Source organism: Sander vitreus, chromosome 23 (genome assembly GCF_031162955.1).
Source record: "Sander vitreus isolate 19-12246 chromosome 23, sanVit1, whole genome shotgun sequence".
Taxonomy (NCBI): domain Eukaryota; kingdom Metazoa; phylum Chordata; class Actinopteri; order Perciformes; family Percidae; genus Sander; species Sander vitreus.
The window spans coordinates 5,660,596-5,688,384 of record NC_135877.1 but is presented as its reverse complement, the minus strand read 5'-3'; the positions used below and the strand labels follow the sequence as shown (position 1 = coordinate 5,688,384).

General features: G+C 42.9%; 1 protein-coding gene across 6 annotated transcripts in view; it reads right to left on the bottom strand.

Annotated features, from left to right (window-relative positions):
- Window positions 1–1,036: 1,036 nt before the first annotated feature.
- Window positions 1,037–27,789, bottom strand: part of LOC144512033 (basic helix-loop-helix ARNT-like protein 2) — a 35,727-nt gene continuing 8,974 nt past the window's right edge. The window contains exons 3-18 of one of the 6 annotated variants that reach the window (XM_078242566.1): window positions 27,305–27,343; window positions 27,177–27,218; window positions 26,234–26,391; window positions 25,567–25,661; window positions 25,295–25,387; window positions 23,232–23,346; window positions 21,784–21,930; window positions 19,899–19,961; window positions 13,336–13,570; window positions 12,473–12,579; window positions 7,922–8,072; window positions 7,629–7,684; window positions 7,416–7,527; window positions 6,209–6,299; window positions 4,949–5,081; window positions 1,037–3,754 (exon numbers count right to left, since the gene is read on the bottom strand). In XM_078242566.1, coding sequence (XP_078098692.1) covers window positions 3,609–3,754; window positions 4,949–5,081; window positions 6,209–6,299; window positions 7,416–7,527; window positions 7,629–7,684; window positions 7,922–8,072; window positions 12,473–12,579; window positions 13,336–13,570; window positions 19,899–19,961; window positions 21,784–21,930; window positions 23,232–23,346; window positions 25,295–25,387; window positions 25,567–25,661; window positions 26,234–26,391; window positions 27,177–27,218; window positions 27,305–27,343 — 1,783 coding nt within the window. In that variant the 3' untranslated portion in view covers window positions 1,037–3,608. The remainder of the gene's footprint in view (window positions 3,755–4,948; window positions 5,082–6,208; window positions 6,300–7,415; window positions 7,528–7,628; window positions 7,685–7,921; window positions 8,073–12,472; window positions 12,580–13,335; window positions 13,571–19,898; window positions 19,962–21,783; window positions 21,931–23,231; window positions 23,347–25,294; window positions 25,388–25,566; window positions 25,662–26,233; window positions 26,392–27,176; window positions 27,219–27,304; window positions 27,344–27,789) is intronic. The other 5 variants (XM_078242567.1, XM_078242568.1, XM_078242570.1 and 2 more) reach the window with 5 other exon arrangements.

Sequence of the window (27,789 nt, the reverse complement as noted above, 5' to 3'; positions counted from 1 at the left end):
TCATTCACGATCGTGGCCACACATGCTAAGACCTCAACCTGTCTTGTGGCTGCATTGCATTCTGGACTTTTTTTTTGGCTAATTAGGGTGTTAAAATTGGTCTCTCAATTTGCCTCTCCACTGATGAGTTTTAATCTAGGCGCTTTGATTTTGGAATGATACCAAATGTAAAAAGCCACCAAATAACTAAATTGATTCAGAATAGCTGTTGAGATGCTTCAAGGTTATTTTTGTTTTCCTTTTTAAGAGGCTGCTGTGGTAGCGGGACATTCAGAAATAGATAAACTGCAAAAGTATTGTCTCCCTACCAAGACGCACACTATGGCTAATTTCTGTGCAGTGTTTGATTTATGCTTCTGCGTTAAATCTACGCCGTGGCTACGTAAGTAGGTATGTGGAGATACTGACCTACGCCAGTCCCTACGCCGTAGCCTTGACATGCACCTCTTGAAAAATGTAACTACACGTTCAGGACTCATTTCCTGGTTCTCCTTCTCCATAAACAACATGAAATCAAGGAGAGGGTTAACTTTTCCTACAGCTACAGGTTTCACACCGTGGTCAGAAAGCACAGGGGAGACACTTTGTTTCTCTCACTATGACTCAAGAGTTGAATGTAATCACTGTCACTCTCTCACTTGCTCTACCACACACACTCTCCAAATACACACACATGGCTGCCCCGCTATTCTCTTAAAGAGATCGACGCACACACCAACGCACAAGTATAAACTTCAGGTCACTTACGTAGGCTACGGCGAAAGCTCTGTGTGGAGCCTCCGCAGAACCATAAATCACCCTTTAGGCTGTTCAAATACTATTTTGGGGCAACAGGAAGGATAAGAAGAAGAGGTATATAAGACATGACACAACAGTAATAAACTCTGGCCTGAATACATGTTGGCTTGTCCCTTGTTAACACTGGAAAACATTCTCCCATCCACGGTGGGCCTTCCATATTGTCCCAAGACTTCAGTGTACACTGGAGTACCTTCACAGAACTGTCTGGAGTCCAATAAAATACTGTTTATGTTGGTTTTGATTAAGTTGAATGTAGAGCCTATTTTCTTAAAAAGACAGTCCCAAAGGAAAGCTTTCACCATGAAAACACAATTCCATGGTAGTATTTTAATTGCTAATAGCTGTTATTAGCTAGCTGGCAAAATTGGACATTGTGTGTCCTCTTGTAATTTAGTTGTAAAAACATTTGCCCACATCATTTTCTAATGGTTCAAAGTCTAATAATTCTTTCATAATCCATTCTGAGCGTGCACATATTGTTAGTTGGGCTTACACTACCGGTCAAAAGTTTGGGGTCACTTTGAAATTTCCATTCCACTCCATTATAGACAGAATACCAGCTGAGATCAGTTACATTGTTTTTTTAACCAGGGCAGCAGTTTTCAGATTACATTATATGCTTACATAATTGCAAAAGGGTTCTCCAGTGTTTTGTCAGTTAGCCTTTTAACATGATATCGGATTAGTAAACAGAATGTGCCTTTGAAACATTGGATGAATGGTTGCTGATAATGGGCAATGTAGATATTGCAGTATTGATCAGCCACATCTTTCTACAACAGTCGAGAACCCTTTTGAAGCGACTTTGAGTCCATGAAAAGCGCTATACAAATTCAATTTATTATTATTATTATAATCTCAGAATGAAATAGCACAACGGGGTGTAAACATTAAACACAGCACTTTCAAGCCGGAGAGCGGAGTTCACTTTGCGGCGAAAACAAAATACTTTCACCCAGGAAACGCTTGTGTGTTCTAATCACAATCTTTTTCCTAAACTTAACTAGTCGTCTTGGTGCCTAAACTTAACTGTCAGAGCTGCATGACGCCCACTTTTTCTGGCTTAACTCCACAACCACGGTCCCTGAAAGGGCCGTCATCTGGCGGTGCCTGTAGCCGGCTCACAGTCACCTGTTGGCGGCTAAACGACTGCCGCTGGTAGCCGGCGTCCCGGAGCTCTGCAGCGGCTAAATACAACCAGCAACTGCCGCTCGGATTTTATCGTTCTATGGCACTATAGACTGTTGACGTTACAGTGCTTTACTTAGTTCAAAATACTTAAATTTTAGGTATATAATATATGGTCTAATTGGTGAAGCAGCATTGATCACTTTGAGGGGGGCATTTTGTCCCCACTGGGGATAAAAAATAATTCAGCAGAGGCAGGGATATGTAGACCAGAAAGGGGAAATATAATATAAAAATATAAATAATATAAAATATTGAATAACTTTTTTTACTACTGTATTATTACTGTATGTCCTTAGAAAGAGGACCAACTGGTTTTTAGATGCAGGAGAGCTTTTAAATCCACATTTGAGTAAATATTTTGCCAGCTGAATCAAACTGTTTCCAGGATATTCAACCTTTTATCCTTTGTTTAATTGGAACACATTTGTTGTTCTAAATATTTGACTCTTTCTTTACAGGGATTGTATAAAAGGTGATAACACCGTATGTCCATGAATATTTGATATGAGATTTAAGTTTTACAGTTCATTATAATTCCTCCTCGGCATTGAGGAGTTGAATGTTTGGTCCATGGCGTTTTGCCAGTAACTCTGGTTGACTTCTTGCTTTTTCACAGAATATTTAGTTTGTATGCCCCCTGGCGTTTCGGAGAATACTGCAACGAACAAAGCGCTGAGCATAGGCGCTTTGTGCGTGCTCCTAGCTCGCGCGCCATCAGAGGATAAACCAGGCTTGAGGCATCTCTATGTATATTTGCAAAAATGAAATGCAATTCTCAAATAAAGGGAGGAAAGCGTTGACGTTCTTTTTAGCCTTCTTCAGTACTTACTGGAAACAATATCGGACAACACTTCTAAACATGGTATTTTTTACATGACTTAAAAAGGGTCTGGAGGGGATCTTCTAAAAACTGAGTAAAAAAAAATAAATAAAATGGAACAATCACATGTTATGAAAAACATGTACGTCATCACCGGGTACCGAAGGTTTTTCGCAAATGTTCAAAGGTTTTAGGAGTCTCTCTAGCAACACTGCACATGGCAGGAGTCTGATTCCCCCCCGGGGCCTCGGTCACTCATTGGGGGACAGAGCAGAGCGAATAGATCAATCGTTCAGCACTGGAAAGTCTGGGTTTAAGAGGAAGTGTCACAGACACACACTGAATCTCCACAGGCTCCGGGGGACACTTGAACCTCACATTCGGGCGCCTGGGTAGCTCACCTGGTAGAGCACGCGCCAATATGCAGAGAGGCCTGGACGCAGCGGCCGCGGGTTCGGTTCGTTTCCGAACTGCGGCCCTTTGCTGCATGTCATTCCCCCTCTCTCTCCCCTTTCATGTCTAAGCTGTGCTGTCACAAATAAAGACCTAAAATGCCAAAAAAAAAAAAAGATCTTAAATAAAACAAACTTGAACCTCACGCGAGAGCCAGGGGGACCAACAAGGTAATCACAGTAACAAATATTTCTATTAACCTTTTCTATTTGTCCTGCTTCCTCAAGTACGACATGGTTCAGTGGGATCAAATGTGCAAGGCTAGCTCAGCCGGCCACAGAGCAAACCAGTGAACGAGTTCTCTGCGTGAGAGCATGTGAGAGCTTAATGTCATGTGCGTCCTCTAGAAAGGCCAGTGTAAGTCTTCAACGTCCCCCGATTGACCCATGTTCACATCCGTCTCCAGCAAGCTCATGATGACCGCCATGGCTGCCTCGTCGCTGCAGAAGCTGCTCAGGCCTGGCACCAAGTCCAGCTGGGACGGCTCGCCTGGGTGACACACAGCAAAGAATGTTTTTTTATTTAATTGTATACTTTTTATTGATCCCCAGTGAGGAAATTACAATTATTTCACTCTGTTGTGTTAGAACACACTACAATACACACACATACTCAGGTCCTATACATGCACAAATGGAGAGATGTCAGAGTGAGTGGGCTGGACAGGCACTCCGAGCAGTTGGGGGGGGGAGGTGAACTGGCACCTCTCCAGCTACCAGTCCACACGTACGGGGACCAGCGACCCTCAGGTTCCCAACCCCGGGAACGGACTGAGCTACTGCCACCCCAAGAAGTCAGACCTTTAGGGGGAAAAAACTGACGCTGTGGAATATCGGGACTGTCCTTCCCCATAAGGCCGTATTCACACAGCCTGTGTCGGCCGTCCGACGATTGGGCCAAAACGCAGGTCTCTCCATTCAGTCCCCTCTGCGGGGTTTGCCACAGAGGGGACAGGCAAAAAAAAAACGCAGCAGGCCTGTAGCAAAAAGGTGAGACTGACTAAACTTTTGGAGAAATCCCACGTCACGCTGCGTTGGCTTATCAAGTAACCGGCGATCAGACTTTTTTTTTTTCTCTCTTTTAAAGTGTGTTGATTGTTGACATAAATAAAAAATAAATTTAAAAAAACCTGTTTGGGTGTACATACGATGTACCCTTCATTTTGCTCCCGTATACCACAATGCAACGCAGTCGTGTTTTCCCGGAGGGGAAGAAGAAGCAGAAGCAACCCCAAAAACTGAAAGAGGAAAAATGGAACTGACTTTCGTTTCTGAACATTGGAAATGTAACACATATACAACCTTTTACTATTCTCCTGAGTGCTCGTATTGTTCCAGGGACGTATTAGAAGTATTTTTGTTTGGGTTTGTTAATGATGATGCTGGGCAGCGTGCCCGCCTCCCTCACACAAATAACCGGCGCATCTACAGACACAACAATGTTTTCAGTGTAGTGACTGAAATCTCGTTTGGTCGTTCCCTATATAGTTCATTATATAATAAGGGAATAGTGAATGAGTGAATGAGGGAACAGATTCCAACTCAACACAGCTAAAGACTGCTGTGAGTTCTTTGTCAATAGAACATGTCAAAAGCTTTTTTTTTTAAGCCTTTGGACAGGGTTTTGTGAGTGTGGCCCATTTCCTCTTCTTTTTGCAGAGAAGTAGAGAAAAAATGATAATACCTTGGACTGGGTTAATGTTTATCCTGCTGACAGCAGCCGAGCTTTCAGAAGTTGCACTGCTCGCGCCCGCTGCTGTCCTCGAGTCACACTGGGACTGGGATGAACTGCCTGATGCCTCCTCTCTGCTGGACGCCTGCAACAAGTCAGGGTAAACATTAAAACACCACACAGGGCCTCATGTTTCATGTTTCCTCTACTGAAGTGGAGTAATTAAACTCAGGAAAACAAGTTGCTGAAGTGTCTTAATATACAATTTTTTTTTCCTGTGCAAAGTTTTGCACAATATTGGTCTTCAGAAGGTGATAAAGAATAATATAAGTACCTGTCTGTCAATGACAAAGAAGTATCACAGGTCACATTTTAATACGTCTTACATTGGAATAAGACTTACACACTATAAGGACATGTGAGCATGCTGTCGTGGAAATACAAGTCAATATAAGTCAAGTTGTGACTTTAGTTATATGTCATGAAAGTAACAGTAAGTATATTTTTGTTACATGAGGTTGCAAATTCAATGAATTGTCTGGTTACGACTAGAGATGGCCCGATACCATTTTTTTCTTCCCGATACCGATTCTGATACCTGAACTCGCGTATCGGCCGATACCGAGTACCGATCCGATACTAGTGTGTCATATATTTTATGATTTATTTTAACAGCTGTATACTACTATCCCTGTATGGATGTGATATCATTTCTATCTTTGTTGTCGGTCTGGCTCAGGTTAAACTCTTTTCACTGTGTGAAACATGACCAAACACAAACGATGAACGCCCCAGAACTCTCTTTTATTCTCCAGTTTGACAGTCAGTTATAACGGAAAAAGAACATAAATAAACTACTTTAACGTCGATTTTCTTTAGGGCTTTATTACGTGGTATGGGATCGCTGCATGAACTCCAGTACTTCCTGATACCGATACCAGCGTTTAAGCAAGACACTTAACCCCTAGTTGCTCCAGTGGCGTGCAACCTCTGACGTATATAGCAATTGTAAGTCGCTTTGGATAAAAGTGTCAGCTAAATTACTACATTACTAATGTAATGTAAAACAAGAAAAAGCAAAAACACAAGCGTAACCAGGTAAAAGTTTCGAAATCTCAAACAAATTGTAACTAAATATTACAGTTAAGTTTATACCTTGTTCAGAAGGTCAACAAGCACACTGATTGTGGCTTGACTTCATAAATGCTAAGAAAAAGAATTGAATTTGCCTCCAAGTAAATAATGATAAGAAATGATGAAGAGGTCACCCACACTGGTGCTGGTTAGTGGGGAAACCAGTGGACACTTCTCCTGGGCCGGGCCAAACGGACTGCAAGCCCCGCTGGATGGAGACGAGTTCATCCTGGAACACAGCAGGAGATTAAATGACTTGACGTTTGAATTATCAGAAATATTCTTCTAGGCTTGTTAGAACTGTTTATATTTGTATCCTATTTGATGTGCCCTACCCCGCTACACGGCACTGCATTTACACATGGCACTTTTTTGTGAACTGTGTAGGGAAGAACTGAACAACGGTTCATCACTTCGTCGAAGTGGACAAGCAAGATTACCCATCAGTCATTGCGCCTCGCTGGAATGACTATTAACATCTGGTAAATTCATTAAATCACATGTCTTCACGAGTTACAGACATTTCAGGAGAATACGTTTTGTGCTGGTATCAGTTTTTGTTTCAACATTTTAGTTCAGTAGTGTAAAATTTTCGACAGTAGCAGCAACGTATCCAAGGTGTTACCAGGGTAACGCATAGAGGAAGTGATATCTGTGTTGGTGACGTCGTAGTGTTTTCCGAATGGAGGAATTTTGTCAAGGGAAGTTAACTTAACCGTCATTCCCTGAACAGGGAGGAGGGAATGCTGTTAATGTACACATAATAGGGTTACACTTAGCTTAAAGGGATACTTTACCGATTAGCATTAAGCTCTGTATCAGTAGAAATCCGGTAGTATTTTTGAATGACCGTGCTTCCCTGCCTCATGTCCCCGAGTCTAGATTTCTCTGTATTGTGGGTCTGGAAAATAGCCTCTGATGACGCAAAAATCGTCATTTAGCGTCATCGGAGGCATTTTTGCCCAGAGGCTATGGACTACAGCCAGCTAGTATGTGTAACACCACTTGAGCCACGGTGAAACGTTGTTTCGTGTATATGGTTGAAATGACAATAAAACCCACTTGACTTGACTCCCTCTCTGTAACCAATTTCACTGTCTATGTCTGTAACCGGTAGGCGTGTCTTGGGAGTGGCCTTGTAGGGAAGCAAAGCAAGTGCATTCTGAGAGTTGTTGTCTTTCATCCACATGAGCCAAAAATACATTTTCTGGCTTTTCTCGGTCTAGAAGGCACCAACTTCTAAACAAATTTCACATTTCTACTACATAAATGACCCAATTTAATACATATTCATCTTTCCAGCGGTGAAATATCCCTTTCATACATATACACACACACAACGCACCTGTAGGAGTCCATGAGCTCGTTTGCGATCTGGGTCCCTATGCTGCCTGCGTAGATCATTGTGCCCAAACCACTGGAAAGGCTGGGAATTATGGGTATTTGCTTTGTGTCTTCTGTGAAAGCAGAGTACAATAAAATCAATATTTACATTTAAAAAAAAAAAAAACACACAAGAAATGAATGCCTATATGAATACACTCCGTGTTTTTCTTACCGTGAAGTGCTTTTGAGTTGCCTGCCTCCTCATCTTTTGTGTGACCAGGCCCCCTGCTGGTGCAAAGGAGTATTTATGCTACTAAATTCATGGTTAAACTGTATTTTTAAAGCTGTGTTATGGCACAATATGAAATCAACACAGAAACAGAAACATTTTGGATCAGTTTTTGGTGCTGCAAAATATGAGAGCAGAGCATGAATGAATGGGGTTGTAACATCTCCTAAAGCGACATTGTATCTGACACAGGTAACGCTTAATATCCACATCTTCGTAAATTAATCGATACTTACGAGATAACCTGGTTTGAAGACACGATAAACTCAACTTCTTTGGTCCATGGATTTGTGAAACTAAACCACTGACTTTGGAGTGAAACGTAGGAGCCGTATTTTGTCTTGAACTTGTAGCACCGTGTCTCGATCTTCTCTTTGCTTCGCAGAACTGCCAAGAGATTGGACACCAGTGTTATCACAGAGCTCAGTTGAAAAGTCCAATTTCATGAACTTCTACTCAACACAAGTGTGGCATTTTGGAAACATAGATATCTTGATTTGGGGGTTCAAATGTCTCACTTAAGTTCTTGATTTAATCAGATATAGGGTTAAAGGAGAATTCCGGCCAATTTTTACATTAATCTTGATCGCTATAAATATGCGAGTACAGTCGATAGAAGAAAAAAAAACGAGCGGAATCGGGGCGGTCAACACAGAGTAGCTGCAGCTACCTCTACAGGCTTCCACTTAGCTAAAATGGCAGTTGTTGGGGCAAGTTTTAGAGTGCCTTTGTGCCTCTTAACAGACACAAAATGCTATTAAAATGTCTGTGCAACATGAACAGGGCCCTTACGTGACAACAAGATGCGTTTTCAACTCAGACATTGTTTAAATTCACCTACCCTGTCTCTATCCTGCCAGTAGCTAGCTCGCCCTGCTAGCTGCTAGCTGCCGTGTGTTCAGCCAGGCTTCTGTGATAATCATCACACAGCAGTTCCGTGTGTATTTGTAGCTCATCCATTTTGTGTGCGATCGATTTGGTGTTGGTGAGTAGGAGGCTAGGCAGTGGAGATCTGTGTGGTAGCTAGTTCCCGACCGGTGTCGTGCCAAGGTACTTAACCCCGGCGGGATTTGTATCCCCTGGCCGCGGGAGCGTGCGTGCACTCAGGGCGGAGTTTAACTGCTGCACTTCGAATTCACCTCTTAAATGGAACAAATAGCGACGTGGAAGACTCAACAGGGTTTTCCATAGTAACAAGGGACTCATTCATTTACATAAATACGTTTATTTGTTACATTAAGGCGACGTCTGAATTGTTTAATCCGTCGTTTAGTATTGTGGATTAATCGACAGTGTTTCCAAAGTTCCATATTGACATGCACCTTTGCTACATAGGCTGACTGATAGGCCTATCTATGTGAGTCATGCAGGTTTATGAACAATATTTTACTTTAATCTAGGCTACCTCCATCTGTCCATTGTCTGCGGGTGTGGTCTGACAAGGATGCCTCATCTTTGCTTACCCGTCCCTCCCTGCCCTCTGACGTGATTTCTGTTTTAATTAAATTTTTCAATTAACCGCTTTGTTCACCTGTCTACCATATAAGTTACAGTGGGGATACACAAAATATCAGGCCGTTTTTTCACCTGATGTAATGTGTATCCCCGCTCCTAACATGCAATGGGTCTGTCCTGTCATCATGTGTGTTGTTGTCTGTGTTTACCAGAGGCCTGTACTACGAATCCAGATCAACATGTCCCTGGATTTCTTTCAGTTACCCGGCTTCACCTAACCTAACAACCCCGGTCCCGCATAAGCTGTATCACGACGCTGGTTATCAACTAGTTCAGTCAACCCAGGGTTTCCCAATCCAGCGGCGCGCGCGTTCACATAAAAGAGGCGGTGTTTGCACAGCACGACCAATCGCAAACATCTACCAGAGCCGCATATTTTACATAAGAAGAGCAAACTATAATTCTACATAAATATGAAGAACACAGACAATACAATACAGTCGCTGATTCCTAAAACAGGAGGAAAGCTGGCAAATGCGTAAATCACAACGCTTATCAATATCTTCCCAATCAGTCAGGCACTAGATCTGACCATAATTACACTTGTGCTTTCCATAAACTGCCGTAGCTTTAGCCTATTATTTCAGTTGCAACCCTGGCAGTGCGGAAGCGATCGTGAGAGCAAATAAAATATATAAAAACATAATTCAAACCGATGTGCGCATTGGCAACACACGGCTCAAGATGCCGATAGCCTATATGTAATTCCCTCCCATTAAAATCTATATATTTCATAAAAATACCCATCAGGGAATGTTAACGGGGTGGTCGGTCTCTAAATGTTTTAACTTTTATGAGCGGGGATACACGTTACATCAGGCTGTTTTTCACCTGATATAATGTGTATCCCCTCCCCTAACATGCAAAGGGTCTGTCCTGTCATCATGTGTGTTAGTTTCAGTGATACACTTACACATTATTTCAGGTGAAAAACAGCCTGATATAATGTGTATCCCCTCTGTAACTTTTGCTAGAAAACAACAGACATCTCCATATTATCTCAGGTTGTTTATTGTGACCTGGTAAACACAGACAATAACACACATGAGGACAGGACAGACCCTTTACACGTTAGGGGAGGGGATACACATTATATCAGGTGAAAAAACGGCCTGATATTTTGTGTATTCCCTCTGTAACTTATATGGTGGACAGGTGAACAAAGCGGTTAATTGAAAAGCCATATTAAACTAAATTAAATTAACCACACAGAGAATGGACAGATGGAGGTAGCCTAGATTAAAGTAAAATATTGTTCATAAACCTGCATGACTCACATAGATAGGCCTATCAGTCAGCCTATGTAGCAAAGGTGCATGTCAATATGGAACTTTGGAAAACACTGTCGATTAATCCACAATACTAAACGACGGATTTAACAATTCACACGTCGCCTTAATGTAACAGACAAATAAACGTATTTATGTAGATAAATGAGTCCCTTGTTACTATGGAAAACCCTGTGGAGTCTTCCACATCGCTATTTGTTCCATTTAAGAGGTGAATTCGAAGTGCAGCAGTTAAACTCCGCTCTGAGTGCACGCACGCTCCCTTAGGTTAAGTACCTTGGCACGACACCGGTCGGGCCTGCTAGTCCAGCTAAGGGAACTACCACACAGATCGCCACTGCCTAGCCTCCTACTCACCAACACCAGATTGATCACACACAAAATGGATGAGCTACAAATACACACGGAACTGCTGTGTGATGATTATCACAGAAGCCTGGCTGAACACACGGCAGCTAGCAGCTAGCAGGGCGAGCTAGCTACTGGCAGGATAGAGACAGGGTAGGTGAATTTAAACAATGTCTGAGTTGAAAACGCATCTTGTTGTCACGTAAGGGCCCTGTTCATGTTGCACAGACATTTTAATTGCATTTTGTGTCTGTTAAGAGCAGGGCCGCCGCCAGGAATTTTGGGCCCCATGACAAAAGAAATCTAATTGGGCCCCCTCTGCGCAGCTGTTGTCACCACTTCTCTAGGACCTAACCGTCCCATCAAAAGCTTTACATAACTCTAATTAAAGGCTTGCAACTGTCTTGCTTCTTGTAGTTTAATACAGTTAATATTGTCTGTATCTTACATGCAGGCTCAAATAAGCTACTCACTGTTTCCAACTGTCCAGCATCCAGTACAGACAGTAGGTTGTTTTTTTTAATTTTATTTCATAATGATCATTATGTGAGAAAATAATTGTTATTAATGTGTTTGAATCTCTGTCATTAATAAATATTTCATTTTCTTTTTTGTAATGGTAAAAAGAGCAAGAGAGACAGAGAAATCCCCACAGACTCCCTGCAATGATGCTAACTGGCATGTCATTGAACACAATGTTGCTCACCTTCTTCACTGGGACAGGGAGGGGCACATTTAGGGGGAGACTGGGCTGCTGCTGACTCCTCTGTTGTTAAGTCTGCTAAAAGGGGCAGTGACAATGATTCAATATGAATATCTTGCTAAACGTTTCCCTGCACTGATTAAATGGTGATTAAATGTAGGCTAACACTAGTCTGTAGCTAGCTAGCTTATTTCACTATGGACATTAAGCCAACAGGTTAATACCACTCACAGACTATAGGCTACTCACCTTTCTTGGTGAAAAACTGAGTTACAGTTTGACACCCTTTCCTTTGTCTTTCCTCTCTCTCTTTTCTCTCTTTCCTTTTTTGAAAACCAGATTTTGATTTAACGTTACTTGGCAACATTGTGGTCACTGTAGTTCTGGCAACATTGTGGTCACTGTAGTTCTGGCGGATCTACTGACTGCAACTAAACACTGTCACTGAGTGCGCTTAGGCAGGACCAAACCATTTCATGCAGATACAGGGGGGTGGTCGGTCAATATGGATGTTTACTTTTTTGGTCAATGGAGATATTTAACTTTTACTGCCAAAAACAAATAAAAACAAAGAGATCATTAATTTTATTATTATATTTGAAATATATATACTGAATGATGATGGTTTAATAATTTTAGATTAGTTTTTACCTATTTTCTGGGGCCCCTGTCAGTCATGGGCCCTTGGAATTGTCCTAACTTTTCCCCCCTATACAGCACCCCTGGTTAAGAGGCACAAAGGCACGCTAAAACTTGCCCCAACAACTGCCGTTTTAGCTAAGTGGAAGCTACTCCGTGTTGACCGCACCGATTCGGCTCGTTTTTTTTCTTCTATCGACTATACTCGCATATTTATAGCGATCAAGATTAACATAAAAATTGGCCAGAATTCTCCTTTAACGTTTCCATCCGTGGCTGCTTTGTTCCATCACCTTGCCTGTGTTTGTCTGCGAGGTGCAGCAAGTCGTCCTGGTGGAAGTACTCATAGCACGATGTGCCGAGAACTTCCTGCGGCAAGTAACCGATAACTGTCGTGGCTCTGGGAAAAGAGAGAGGATGCAAAAGGAGTTTAGTTACTCTGGTGTCTTTCGCCGTCTCTCAGGATTGTGCCGCTTCAAAAACAAGAGACAAGTGGAAATGGAAGGGAATGCTGTATAAATGAGCCGCTCCACATGGAACATTCAGCAGTTACACATATGGGAAATTAGATTAAATGATTCACTATAGACTACTTGTGGTATTACAGAGTTTCCCCCCAGTGTATTGCAAGAGGTAATATCCAGTTAGCTTTTAGCACTGACTTAATGTAGAGCCCTCTGAAATCTGTCTTATAGCTTTTTTCAATTCTCAATTTTGCGATTCTATCCATGATTCTGCTATCACAGAAACTTTTGGGCTCTACATTAATGCTGCCATCAGTCTGTGACTGGCCCCAGCCGGACCCTCGTCAAAAATAAGACACTTGCCACCGGGCTAAACAATTTTTCTGGGGGAAACCTTGCAGTATGAAAGTACTCCCCAACAAAAATGAGATGACATTTTCAGGTGATGCAATCAGGATGCATAGGTCCTTCTGAGAACCAACGGCAAAGACAGAAAGGATTGTCTAAACTCACAGCTGAAGAGAAAAAAACTGTGCTCAGAGGCCTCCTCCCATCCACTTTACCATTCCTTTTCAGCTAAACTGTGTGCTAGGGCTGCTCGATGATGGAAAAATAAGAGTTTACTTGCAAAACGTAATGTGCAAAATAATGTTTCAGTGTTTTGCAGATAGAGTTGAAATCAGGAAACTCACTGCTGTTCTACAAAAGTGAACTTGCCGTCGATGGCCCAGCGGGTCACAAACTCAGAGGGCCTGATGGTGAGCTCTTTGGGAGACTGGTGGGACACGGGAGTGAGCAGGCGGCACACCGTCACCAGGCAGCTTAGGTCGCAGCTTTCCATCTCGCCGTCGCCCTCCGAGTCCAGCTGGCTGCTCGGACAACTGCGCATGTATCCAGTGCAGTGGAGGGTACAGTATCTGGAAGTGTCTGCAGGCACAAAAAGTAGTTTCTCATTGTTTTTTTAAATAATTTCTTTAATAAATCGGGAAACCTCTGTATGTTTGTGTGTTTGTGTGCGTATGTCTTTGAAATATCTCATGAATCGTTCACCCAATCTACTTCACACTTGGTTTCCTGGGTACCCAATGAACTCGGGGTTTGGAGCAGTTTGGACAGCATTTGATATTGGTTATTAATAAAGCTTTTTGCTGATTGGCTCTCATAACAGCCTGGAGGGATGGCGCACTGCCATGAGTCCATGAAGCAAATGTCTGATTACTCCATATTTTAATTGGGATATTTTGTGATTAAATTCTGAATCACCAACGTTTTCTGTCAGGTAAATGTAGTAGTAGCCTACATGTAGTAGTAGCCTACAATGTTTTCCTCTGAGGTAGAAGTACACTTTAAGTCAGTAGTAGACTGGTTGCATATTAAGAGCTTTGGGTTCCTTCTGTAAGTCATTTTGGGGGGGCACTTTGGTTCTGGAGAATGCTACAAGAAGCAATACCACAAGCCAAGCAGTCAGCCCATTCCAAACTGACACATTATGAACCAGGGGCAATTCTAGGATGAGACCTTTAGGGGGGCTTAGCCCCTAATGAGAATGTGACACGAATACAGTGCCTTGCAAAAGGCCTGTACTCAGTGGCGGATCTAGAAAATTTGACATGGGGTGGCAAAGGGGTGGCGAAAGGTCTTGGCAGGGTGGCATTGTAAATGCCTTGTGTGGCAAATAGAGGAAAAACTGTAAAACTGCATAACATAATTCTATCATTTGTTTGACCTTTTGATTGATCATAATTACTGATATAGTAAGACGCGGGCAGTTTGACAGGTGACGCGAAAGCGGGCGCAATCCTGTGAAACTCGCGTTTTTGCTTGTCACACGCACACGCCCGCCCGCTGCAAGAGTTGAATTGTGTTGAACTTTTCCCTACGCCAGCAACACACCGTGCAAATCAATGAACAAGAGACTGATTATTGCTGTTTGTGAGTTCCTTAAATATAAAACTGTGTTCTAAACAGTTATCAGGACATAGACAGCGGGGCTTTTGTTGGTCAGAGCATCGGCACAAGACTGGATTTATCGGGTAACGTCCGTAATTACGACTGTGCTAATTTAGCTAACTTTAGCTATCAACAATAACAGATCATGGTTAGGAAAATACTAGGATTGCCACTTTTTGTTATAAACGGACCAGTGATTAGGGATATATGATACCACAGTCAGCTGATCTCATTCAGTTGTACGGCAGGGATACAGTAGTGCACAGAATCCCCATGGTTACTATACATTGATCGCCTGGCGTTTAATCGAGGAGCATTGTCCTTCACATGAGGAGCGAGATCCTGCGGATCCACGCGACTATGCAGGCGAAGTGTCGCTCCCCGTGTGAAAAGCCCTTTATACCCACAATTCTCACTGTTGCAGCAGCGAGGCATAGGGATAGCTTCATAGGTAATAATAATAATAATAATAATAATAATAATAAGTAGTTGCTGAGCGCACATGGTTATTGGAGTTAGAGAAACTCCCAACTGGCGCATATTTGTGTGTACTGCTCTTGTGCAAAGACATCCATCTTTTTCCTTTCCATATTTCGTAAAGTGTTCTTTCTTTGCCATATTTTAGGAATCATCAGAAATCATTACATTCATACTGTATATTCAAACATAAACAAACTGCTATCCCATAGCAACAATAGAATCAAAGATAGAATGGAATAGAATCAATTACCATTTGGATTGAAAACATAAGAATACATGTTGTTGTTGTTGTCATAACGACACACTATGAATACTGGGACCCAACTTTAGTTCTGACACAAATTCACTCAGACAGCAGTTTGTATCAGAGAGTCATTTGACTGTGACAATCCAAAGGTGCACATTGCAACGAGAGAAAAGACACTGTTGTCCAGCAGAATACAAAGTTGGAAAACATGGAATTCCACTCCAGAGAGATTGAACTGCAAATGAATTTCTATCTCAGTTCACTTGAAGAACAAGTACGGTGTGAACTGAAGGACAGCGAGGCGAGACTCACCCAGTGTGAATCTGAGGGAAGAGTTCACCTAATAATCCGAGAGGACTTGCTGGCCAATGTCCTCGATGAGCTCCAACAACAGAGAGAGGACAGCAGTTGGAGCCGTGAGAAAGAGTTGATGCAGAGGGAGATGCTCGCGGTAGGTAAGACCACCAACGTGATGTTGGAGAGCGATCTGGAGATTGAGAGGGCTCAAGCTCAGGAGCTGAAGAATAAATTGAGCAAGATGGAGGAAGCTCTCCGAAAACAGGCAGAGGAGGCAAAGGAGATACTGGAAAGATCTCAGGCTTCCCATAGAGCCCAGCTGGATGAGGCTCTGGCTGAATGTGTCCGCTCCTCATCCAGGGAAACAGAGTATCTGAAAACCCAGCTGGGAAAAATCTGCAACATGCTGCGAAAAGCCCAAAAAGATCTGGACCTGCAGACCTTGATTACTGAAGACCTGAAAGTCAAATTGGAGCAGGTGAAGGGAGAGAAGGAGGCCCTTAAAAACAATGTGAAGACTCAGAAGATGGAGCTTCGTAAGGAAAGACAGATGCTCGCTGTAGCTAAGACCAACGTGGAGTTAGAGTTGGAGAGCTATCTGGAGATTGAGAGGGCTCAAGCTCAGGAGCTGAAGGATAAATTGAGCATGATGGAGGAAGCTCTCCGAAAACAGGCAGAGGAGGAAAAGGACATACTGGAAAGATCCCAGGCTTCCCATAGAGCCCAGCTGGATGAGGCTCTGGCTGAACGTGTCCACTCCTCATCCAGGGAAACAGAGTATCTGAAATCCCAGCTGGGAAAAATCTGCAACATGCTGCGAAAAGCCCAAAAAGATCTGGACCTGCAGCACTTCATTACTGAAGACCTGAAGGTTGAATTGGAGCAGATGAAGGGAGAGAAGGAGGCCCTTAAAAATAATGTGGAGACTCAGAAGATCGAGCTTCGTAAAGAGAGACAGATGCTCGCGGTAGGTAAGACCACCAACGTGACGTTGGAGAGCTATCTAGAGATTGAGAGGGCTCAAGCTCAGGAGCTGAAGAATAAATTGAGCAAGATGGAAGAAGCTCTCGGAAAACAGGAGGAGGAGGCAAAGGACATACTGGAAAGATCCCAGGCTTCCCATAGAGCCCAGCTGGAGATGCAGGACAAAAGCCACAATAACCTCATGGCTGCTCTGAAGAAACAGTGTGAACATCAGCTGGAGAGTGAGCGTGTCCTATGGCAGCAGGACGAGCAAAGCTTTGTGAGTGACTGCCTCGTGGCTGCTCTGAAGAAGGCTGAGCAGCAGCTGGAGAGTCATCTCAACGAGTGGAAGGAGGACAAGTCATCCCTCCTTCAGGCCACAGAAAGCCTGAAGCTGACTCAGCAGGAAAAGGAGCAGGAGTGGCAGAGGACTGAGAGCACCATGAGGTCCCAGCTGGTAGATCTTCAGAGCCAGATAATGAAAAAACACAAGAAGAAGAAGAAGTGGTACAAAAAGCTTCTTTGTGGCTGAGGAAATGAAAATGCATTTGTACTTGTATAGTGTCTGTCTGTCTTGTGGGTCTGTCTGTCTGTCTGTCTGTGTGTGTGTGTGTGGGTCTGTCTGTCTGTGTGTGGGTGGGTCTGTCTGTCTGTGTATGGGTGGGTCTGTCTGTCTGTGTGTGGGTGGGTCTGTCTGTGTGTGGGTGGGTCTGTCTGTCTCTGTCTGTGTGTGGGTGGGTCTGTCTGTCTGTGTATGGGTGGGTCTGTCTGTCTGTGTGTGGGTGGGTCTGTCTGTGTGTGGGTGGGTCTGTCTGTCTGTGTGTGGGTGGGTCTGTCTGTCTGTGGGGGTCAGTCTCTGTCTGTCTGTCTGTCTGTGTGTGTGTGGGTGGGTCTGTCTGTCTGTGTGTGGGTGGGTCTGTCTGTCTGTGTATGGGTGGGTCTGTCTGTCTGTGTGTGGGTGGGTCTGTCTGTCTGTGGGGGTCAGTCTCTGTCTGTCTGTCTGTCTGTCTGTCTGTCTGTGTGTGTGTGGGTAGCTCTGTCTGTCTGTCTGTCTGTGTGTGTGTGTGTGTGTGTGTGTGTGTGTGTGTGTGTGTGTGTGGATCTGTCGGTCTGTGTGTGTGTGTGTGTGTCTGTGTGTGTGTGCGTGTGTGTGCGTGTGTGTGTGTGTGTGTGTGTGTGCATTTGCACGCAGGGTGTGTGATGCGTCAGTGCAGTAGTGTTGGAGTAGTAGTGCCTGTAGTTAGTGCATGCTGCTTCTGCTTGCCACTCTCTGCTTTCAGCTACTGCCACCGGATAGCCCTTTGTTTTCAGGGGCGAAAAGAGGAGCCGAGTGTGTAAGCCTCCTCAGCCGGCACATAGCCTCTCCACTGCCAAGATCTCGTACACGCCTCCCTGTGGCACACATGGTAACTGGTCCCTTGTGGTTCCAGGCTAAGTTGTACGGGATCTCGGAGCAGCAGTGGGCCCCAGAGACGTGGCATGTAGGTCCATCGGTGAGTGGAAACACCCTGATGCCCGTCAACCACTGTCCCAGTTATGGGTAAATAGCCCCAGCTATGGGTAAATAGTGAAGACCCCAACAGCAGCGCAGGCGGAAGATGGTGGTGTGAGAACCACCACAACGGCTGGGAAGGCGGAAGAAGGCAACCCCACAGCCACGTGGGTTAACTCGGGAGGGTACAGTGGCTAGGGGAGCAAACCCCGAAGACAAACCTGCAACTGGGGACAGGCACAGGCGGAGTCCAACTGACCGGACCCCCGGCAGCCCCCTGCAACTCCTGCCAGACGAAGGTCGTCATGTGTTTCCTCATGCCACTGGAGGTCCATCTGGTAGGAGTGAAGATGGTGGGAATAAGGTCTGCGCACCCACACCCTCACCTTAATCCTCACCTAGGCGCAAGCTTCTTGCCGCCACCCCCCAAAAACATCCTGTGGCGATGTGAGAAAACTGAAACTAGTCCTCACAACTATATAATAACTACTGCATACTCACAAACACTAGCTACACAAATAATCTTTTAAAATAAATGCATACAAATGATGTCATGTTTGTTGGTGTGACGGCCCTGGGCCTGTCCTACATGTGTACTGTGGTTTGTCTTGTTAACTTGCAGGTGTAGCGGAGGCGATAATGAGATGACTGTGATCACCTGGCCGGTCCTCCCAGACTATTTAACCCCCGCCTGCCCCGAGACCAGGCGGACGCATTCTCCCGACTGCGCACCAACATGTTTTCTCTCTGTTTGAGTTTTCCCTTTGTTAACTACTGACAACATGCACCTCACATTCTCCATTACATCCATACACCTACACTCATCATCACTGATACTGACAATCACACCTCATCGTTCTCTTGTTTGCATCATTATTTAATAAATGTCACTTTATTATTGTTACGTTGCTGTGCATCTATCTGTTTTGTTGTGGCCTGTGAGCCGGTTGAACAAGTTGGGGGCTCGTTTGCCATGGGTATAAAACCAGGACCTTGTTTGTGGTTTTCTTTAGTTAATCATAGTTAGTTGCTGTTGAGGCAATTTGGTTTAGTTGAGTTATTCTATTGTTGTTTAAATGTTAAGTTGCACTACAGTCATGTGTAATATATTTTGGTGTAAAAACCCCCAAAATATAAGTTGGCTCAAATTATATATGTTAAATATAATATACTAAATACAGGTTTTTGTCTGGAGGTACATGTTGGTCATCCAAAGAAAATAATTGAATTAACAACACGGGAGCATTTCTTTCAGGGCCATTTTGCAGGTTTACTACGAGTCTCATGTAGCTTTAGACTTTAAGACCAAACAGGTTTATTTAGTGTCACAGAGCCTTTCAAACACAGCTGCAGTTCAACGTTTTATGAAGAAGAAATGCTTTAGAATATACTCTGGTTATTGTCAAATCAGCTACAAACGTGAATTATTTGGTAAATATCAATTATCAGTTAACTTTTTTGTTTTGGGAATAATCAATAAATCCTATGATTTTAATACATGTAGTTTTGGTTTAAAGGTGCTGTAGGTAGGATTGGGAAGATCCAGGATTTAGCCAAAAAAACTTCTCAGTCCCTCCCCCCCTTTCTGCTGAAGCCCAAAACGTTCTCGCGTGTGCATGAGCAGTGATTGACACGCAGTTAGACACCCCCGGCCCTGATTGGTGCATCTGAACAGGGAGCTGTGGATTTTTGCAAATCGAGCTACAGACTGTAGGTGGTGCCAGAGGAGCTGGATTTTTTTTTAAATGACCTGCTTCATGTAGTTCTACTGGAACATAGGGTCAGTTTCAGCAAATATGACAGAAAGTTAGTTTTATAAGTCTTACCTACTGCACCTTTAATGATGTGCCTGAGCCACGCCTCTTCAGCCGACACAGAAAGCAGACGATCTACGATTAAAATGTTGGTAACATTGATGTGTATGTCAAAATGAATACATCTTTATTTTCAATTATACAAATTATCAATCGCAATATATTGCGTCACCAAAAGCTACCGAGCTCATTTCCATATATCGTGCGATAAGTCCATGTATTGACTATCGCGACAGGCCTGCTCGTGAGAGCAATATCTGGCTTTTTAGCTGCCGAATGCTCAACTATGTTCACCCGCTAGTTGTAACTGTTTCTCTCTTTCGGTCATTCGGTGCCGGTTAGGTGGCTTTATCAGAACTTTTTTCACTTAAAACAGCTGCCTGCTGCTGATGGAAATTGTGCTGAAGAGAGCAGTGAGAGTGAACCAAAACAGTAAAGTTGTAGGCTATGAAACATAAGAAATGACCTGGACATTGCTAAAAACGCTTTTTAGAACTGAACAACTTTTGTTTGTCACTACGAGCCACCCCTTTTTCATTATACCTAGTCATTTTTTCCATAGTTAATAACACAAAATATTGATCAGTGCAGCTTTAAGGATTTATTTTATTTGAGAAACACATTGGCCAGAGTGACTAACAGACAGCCTCTATCTATCTAAACAGGAAGAGAGTGGTGCAATAAAATGGGCATAAACACAAATAAGTTGTCTTTGAATCCTAAATCGCCAGGATTTTGAGTGCGCGACCAGAGGACTCTATTTTTTTCAGCTGCGCGCGACAAAGCGGAAACAGGATGCACGAACAAGCTTGAGGGCAACCGGATGCCAGGACTCTCAGAGTGACTGCAAGTCTCTCTTGTAAACTTATTGGGTTAAAATGAGCTCTTTAATGGTGAATGAAAGGCTTGATACGACGAAGTAGGTCATCCAATCAAATCGAAGCATTGACGCCAATGCTGCTGCCAGTTCTGCCGCTGTTTACCTTTTTCTTCTTCTTCTAGTCTGTAGAAAGAGCAAAGTCGGTAGCCTTTCCTCATTAGCGCCACGCCACCTCTGTTCAGGAGAAGACTGCAACTAGTGGCCACCACGCGCGAGTATAAACAGTTACGGCGCTCCTGTGATGCCACACTGGCGCTCGACAGGTCGGCTGCAGTGAGTATACCGCACGCAGCGTTGTGCCTGAACGCGTTCATTGAACGATAGTTCATGAACTCGTTCGTATTTTGGGCGAACGTGAACTGCATTACTGCCTGATGAACGTTAACTGTGAACTCGTTCGTTCTGGTGTCTGTGAACGGCACGCTCTCTCAGTTTAACTTTGTTAAATAGGGTGCCAGATTTCTTTGGAGAACTTCCAGGCAAAAACCCGGCTGAAAACACACCGTAAACGGGCCTTAATATGTAGAGGAACATATGGAAAAAAAGAACTATGAACTAGTATTTTTGGAACTGTGAACTTAGTTCAAAATGTTGAAGTATGAACTATGAACTGAACTAGTTCATTTTAAAATGTGTGAACTGAACTTTGAACTAGTTCATGTAGAAAGTGAACTTTCCCAACACTGACCGCACGTTTCAGTCACTCCAGTCTTTGCCGGCAAGCCAGACTGTGCGAACGCCGCTCTGCACATTTAATGCAGGGACCTAGCTAAGTATTTGAGGGGCAGGGGGGCTAAGATTACATCTACAATTATTATTTATTATTAATTAATATAAATGAATTGTTTCAATGTTTTAAGAAGCTTGTGGACATAGTGGCAGTTTGTTTTTACAAGCACAGTTTTTTTTAAACACCAAAGGTAGAGGGGAAGCTGGGGGGGGCAAGGCCCTACAGTGGGGGGGGGGTCAGCTGCCCCCCCCTTGCCCCTCTGTAGCTCCGCCCCTGCCAGTACTGACCTTTCTTTATGGAAGTACAGGGAAGAAAGCGTTTGTCCTGCTTCCCCGCCACCCGACTGTGCTTCAACCGGCAGAAGAAGGATCTCCGGGCTCCGGTGGACAAGAGGGGCGGCCTGGCGGGAGCGTCCACCTGCACCTGAACCCCGGCTGCACACAGAAAGACAGCATTGGTGGCGTTTACATATAGTGTTAATTGTCAGCTTGCTTGATTCTCATTTCAGATATAGCTACAATGAGACCTGTAACAATTATTTAATAATTGTCTAATCGCAATCTTTTTGAAGTAATCGCCGTTTCTTTGTTTAACACCAATTCATTGCTAACATTAGCTAAGGTCTTAAGGGGTGTGACTGTTGATGGTGATTATCAATTTTATGTTTGTTTAAGAAAAAAATACAACGTTTTATGATTTTTTTTAAAAGAGACGTGGTTTACTTCATAAGCTGTGTACTTGTGTTATTACACCATCTGGGTCACATAACAGATAAATACATAAATATATATATATATATATTTTTTTTTATTTTTTTATTTGACTTAAAGAGACAATTATATCGTTGATTACAATTATTGTTTATTGTAGATTCATAAGCGGTCATGTCTACGGTACGCATCATTGTGTTTTATATGAACGTGTTGGGTGATCTTTTCTCCAAGAGAGACATGATACTCACCGGTATCCTCTTTATTTATAAGGCTCTTATTGGAAAACTACCACAGTACCTTACAGAACCTCTCTGTTACTCAGAGGGACATTATCAGCCTCCCTTTTGCTTCATGTTCCCCGAGCTCGCTCTGAACTTGGAAAAACTGCTTTTTAACTTTAGTGCACCTGACTCCTGGAACAAATTCCAACACTTCCTCAAAATCAACTCACTTGTGCCTTTTGGACAATTTAGAAATCACGTTATGATATCAAAAGCGGTGTGCACTGTTTTGCTACGGTTTCCTGGTTGAGCGACACGTTTCCTCGGCTGAGATGTGTTTTCTCTCGTTTGGTGGGTGTGTCTGTCGTTCATTGTCTGTGTCACCGGTGATAACCAATCAGCAGAGACGTGTCTGTAAACTCGTGGTAATAAAAAGGCAGAGCTCATGCGCACACAACAATGTATTCAACACACCCCCGTTTCAGTTTAAGAAAACGTGTTGCTACATACGTTGTGTCGGGGCTGAACGTGGCCCTGGTTTTAAACCTGCAAACTTCTACTTGTACTTGCTTTTGCATCCTTATAATCCTGATTTATTCATCAAATCATTTTTCCAACTCAGACGGTTTTAGTGTCTTTCTATTTTTCTTATGATGGTGTTGTTGTTGTTTGGTTTTTGTCTTTGTAATTTTACTCAATGTCATTGTAAATGAGGGTCGCCCCTCAATGATCTCTCGAGTATAAATAAAGGTTGAATGAATGAATGAATAAATGATTGAACCAACCTGGCAACAGACTTACTTGCAGCGTCAATGAGGCATTGGCGAGGATACTCCGAAGACGACAGCTGTTCCTTCACCTTGTTGATGTCTTTGGGATGGATGAAATCGAACAAGCTCTGCCCAGTCAGCTCCAACTATGAACCCATATGACATGCATCCATTTATTCAACTTTACCATCTTTGTTTTATTCAACTCTCTTTGTTCATGAACTGCAACCTGATGCTTAATCGTTGTGTTGTTTGTTCAGTTGTGTATCCTTTCCGGTTCTTCTACAGCCCTGATCATGCAGCTCACTGTATCAAAACTTGTATAGGAAGATATCAGCTGACTGTTTGCAGCTCTACATACAGTCAATGTAGCTGGGCTATAAGAGAATTGCTGCAGCATGTATCTAATCATGGTTTACTGGTTATCCCCAAAATAACACATGCTGCCCTGCAGACATGGTGTCAGATTACTTTAGAAGCCTTTCTTTTACATCCCTCCTAATCTCCATTCCTTTCTGCCTGCCTACAGTCCGTGTAAAAGCTGGAAAATGTGGTCAAGAATGTAGAGCAGGTGTGGTTTACACTCTGAATGCCAAGCCAACAGACTTTATTTTTTTTTTTTTTATAAAGCTCAGAGGTTGCTGGCCCTGCAGAAAAAATTAAAAAAAAACTAGATTTGGACTTAATTATGAAGTATAACTTGTGTGTTTTTGTTTGCTCATAAAATCTGCAGAAACACAATTTTGTGTTGTAGACTTGAGTTGTAAATATCCGGTTCCTCCACCATATGAGGAATATGTGGCACAAGCACAAATCCAGCATGCTGAGAGTAGATGAAGTTGAGACCTTTATATGGGGGCCCAAACTGACAAAATGCAGTGCAATTTTCCCACCAATCGGTTAGTAAAAAGCTATAACGCTTCTTTACTTTAACATCAACAACCTACACAGGTGTATTCAGTTCATCTGTTTGTTTTAGTCTCGCCTTGCCAGACCTTCCTCCACAGCACTGCGGAGGAGGGTCTGGCTAGTCCACACAGCATTCCGGGATGGGAGAAAAACGTGCTCTGGTTTATTGGCATTTCTTTAAACCAATCACAATGGTCTAACCACTGCACGGAGCAACGGTCCCGCTGCAAAATAACCTCGGGAAGGATCTTGTTTTGGTGGAACATGTGTACGTTCAAAGGTTGTTTAATCCACCAGAGGTTAGAATGCCAAAACAAAGAAAGCGGAAGGTGACGGACATCCGGCTGAAAAAGAGGCGGTATTTCCCGCGGCACCTGAACAATCCCGGAAGTGGAATGTCGTGGATATAGACTAGTCTGTTTAGACCTCTTCCCAGGATTTTGTGGGAGTGTTTAGACTGATTGACTGACATCTTCCTGAGCCTCCTGTTAGCGTTGTTGCACCTGATAGGGCGGGACATCCCGCCGCCTCCTGTCTGAACCCGGCGTGAGACTCAAACATGTTGACCATGGCTAAATCCCTTCACTGTTTCATGCGATCTTGATGCACACTGCTCTTTCAGCGGTCAAGATGCTATAATGTAGTCATCGCATGAGTCTCAACACAGCGTGGGCACGAGCAGCAGTGGTGGGTGGGGCGAGGCCAGATCCATTATTTCTCAATGAGGGAGAAAGTGTAGCTGTGCTACCAGCCCCTTTTCAGAGTTTTTTTTAAAAAACTTTTTTTATGGGGAAACCATGATAAACAACATATTAATCATAACAGTAGTCTTTTTTTTTTTATTAAAACATTTTTCTGGAGGGGGACTTTAACTAGAATGGTTTAAGTATAAAGCTATAATTCTTTTTTTTCACTTTTTACACTGAATTATTTCACTTACTGTTAGTTGATATTTTCAGTTAGATTGTTGACTACTCTGGTAAAATGTTACTACATTTTGTCATTTTTGTGGCTCCGTACTTTCATGCTATTTTGCCTCATTTTGACAACATAAAAAAAAAAAAAAAAAAAAGAAAAGGTAGGTTAAATGTTGAGCATCTAAGCCAGGTGAACCAGCAGAATGACCTGCAACGTTTAATATTTAAAGCTGATGACTACAGCAAAATGAGTGTGTGCCACACCCACCTGGCTAAGGTTGAGGATCTTGGAAACGGACTCGGAGATGAACAGGATTTTGGCCCGGTCACAACTTACAACTAACAGGAAACCGTCCACAGCCTGGTAGAAAGAGATAAAAAGACATGTTAATACACAGATAGATAGATAGATAGATAGAGCGAGAGAGGTAGGTAGGTCGATAGATAGATAGATAGATTGATAGATAGATAGATAGATAGATAGATAGATAGATAGATAGATAGATGTAATAATGAAATAGGAACTGGTGGGGGTCTTACATGAGTACCTACCCTGAGCAGAAGGTGCTTGAGGTCATCATGAGACAGGATTGAAGGGTTGGACGTGGTGTCTGTAAAGGCGCTGCCTGTCCCAGCTGGAAACACAAGAGACACCGTTTAGAAGTATTTAGATCCTTTTCTTAAGTAAAAGTACTAATACCACATTGTAAAAATACTCTGTTACAAGTAAAAGTCAGGCATTGAAAATGTAACTTAAGTAAAAGTATGTACGTATCATCAGGGAAATGTACTTAAGTATTAAATCTAAAAGTACTCAATGCAGCAAAAATCCTCACATTTTAGAAACTGGAAACCATGAAAACAGTTCTGTCAATCAAGTGTTTAAACAGCTAATCGTTTCAGCTGGACTTGTAGGTCTATATATTGTTGGGTAGTTTGATTTATTAAAAAAACATTGTATTTTATAAACTACATGTGTTTTGTGTGCAAACAAATCTTCATTTGCAAGGTAACTAGTAACTAAAGCCATCAGATGAATGTAGTGGATTAAAAAGTACAATATTTCTCTCTGAAATGTAGCGGAGCAGAAGTAGAAAGTGGCATGAAAAGAAAAGACTCAAGTAAAGTCCAAGTACCTGAAATGTGTACTTAAGTAAAGCACTTGAGTAAATGTACTTAGTTACATTCCAGCCAGTTTCAGAGTTACCTTTGAGGGCTTTCAGGTGTTGCACAGCCTTCCGCAGCACAGTGAGTTTGTCGAGTTTTCGCGCCATGGGCTGACAGGTGGGGATCATGGCCGCCAGCTCGTCAATGAGGGTGTTCATTTTATCCCTCCGGCGCTTCTCAATCTGTCGGTGAGGCTCCCTGCAGACGCAGTCAGAATGAAATCAGAAAGACATCTCTGTAGTATTTTATTGTGGGTAGAGGTCATTATTTGGAGTTCATAATGCAATCCATCCATCTTCGTCCGCTTATCCGGGGTCGGGTCGCGGGGGTAGCAGCTCCAGCAGGGGACCCCAAACTTCCCTTTCCCGGGCCACATTAACCAGCTCCGACTGGGGGATCCCGAGGCGTTCCCAGGCCTGGTTGGAGATATAATCCCTCCACCTAGTCCTGGGTCTCCCCCGAGGCCTCCTCCCAGCTGGACGTGCCTGGAACACCTCCCTAGGGGGCATCCTTACCAGATGCCCGAACCACCTCAACTGGCTCCTTTCGACGCATAATCCAAGTATTTAAAAAACAATGGTTACACTTTACTTGAAGGTATCTACATAAGAGTGACATGACACTGTCAGGAACGTGTCATAAACATTATAAACAAGGCATAAACGTTTATGACATAACGCTTCTTTTAGTAAGTGTCACTGGGTTTTTGTCATGTTAGAGTTAGGGTTAGAGTTAGGGTTCATGTGTCATGACTGTGCCATGACAGTGTCATGTGTTCATGACAGTGTCATGTCACTCTTATGTAGATACCTTCAAGTAAAGTGTTACCAAAAAAAAACTTATGACAGTCATTATGGTTTTAAAATAGCTGGTGACATTACACAGTAAATGAGAACAATCAAAGCCACAAAGGGCTTTACAAGACACAGATTACCCCACTGTAATTTGATATAAAAAAAAATAAATAAAAAAAATAGGTTCACCTGAAGCATTTCATTTTGACTTGCTGATCCTCTCCTTCAGATCTGCAAATAAAGGGATCAACAAATGAAATTCTTTGCCAGTGTTCTCGTAAAAAACGTGTGTGAACAAAGCCAAGAAGTCCGTGTACCTGCTGAGGTCATCGTCCATTTGAAAGTCGACACTTTGCCTGTAAAGTCGAATGGACATACTGTGGGTGGTTTACTATAAAATGAGAATATAGGTCTGGGCGATATGGAGAAAACCAGAGATTCTTAACCAAATACACGGATGTCGATATTGTAGATGTTGACAATTGGTGCTTTCACAAAATATTTTTTACAATGAGATTTTAGATAATCACTAATAATGTGGTAAACGGTTTCACGTGAAATTATAGAGAACATTTCCCCCCCCCCCCCCAGCTGTATACTGACTATGTTTCCATGCATGCACAAAAAATAGTGTGATGTTAAAACTAATCTGCAATTCTTCAAATGACATTCCCTCAAAATGTTTCACAACAGATTTTCGGAGAAAATGGAGTTAGTATGTGCTCGTTATTATCAATTTAGACAACGTAATAGTGAATCACGATATCTCGATGTGTGATTTCATCACGATATGATTCCATTG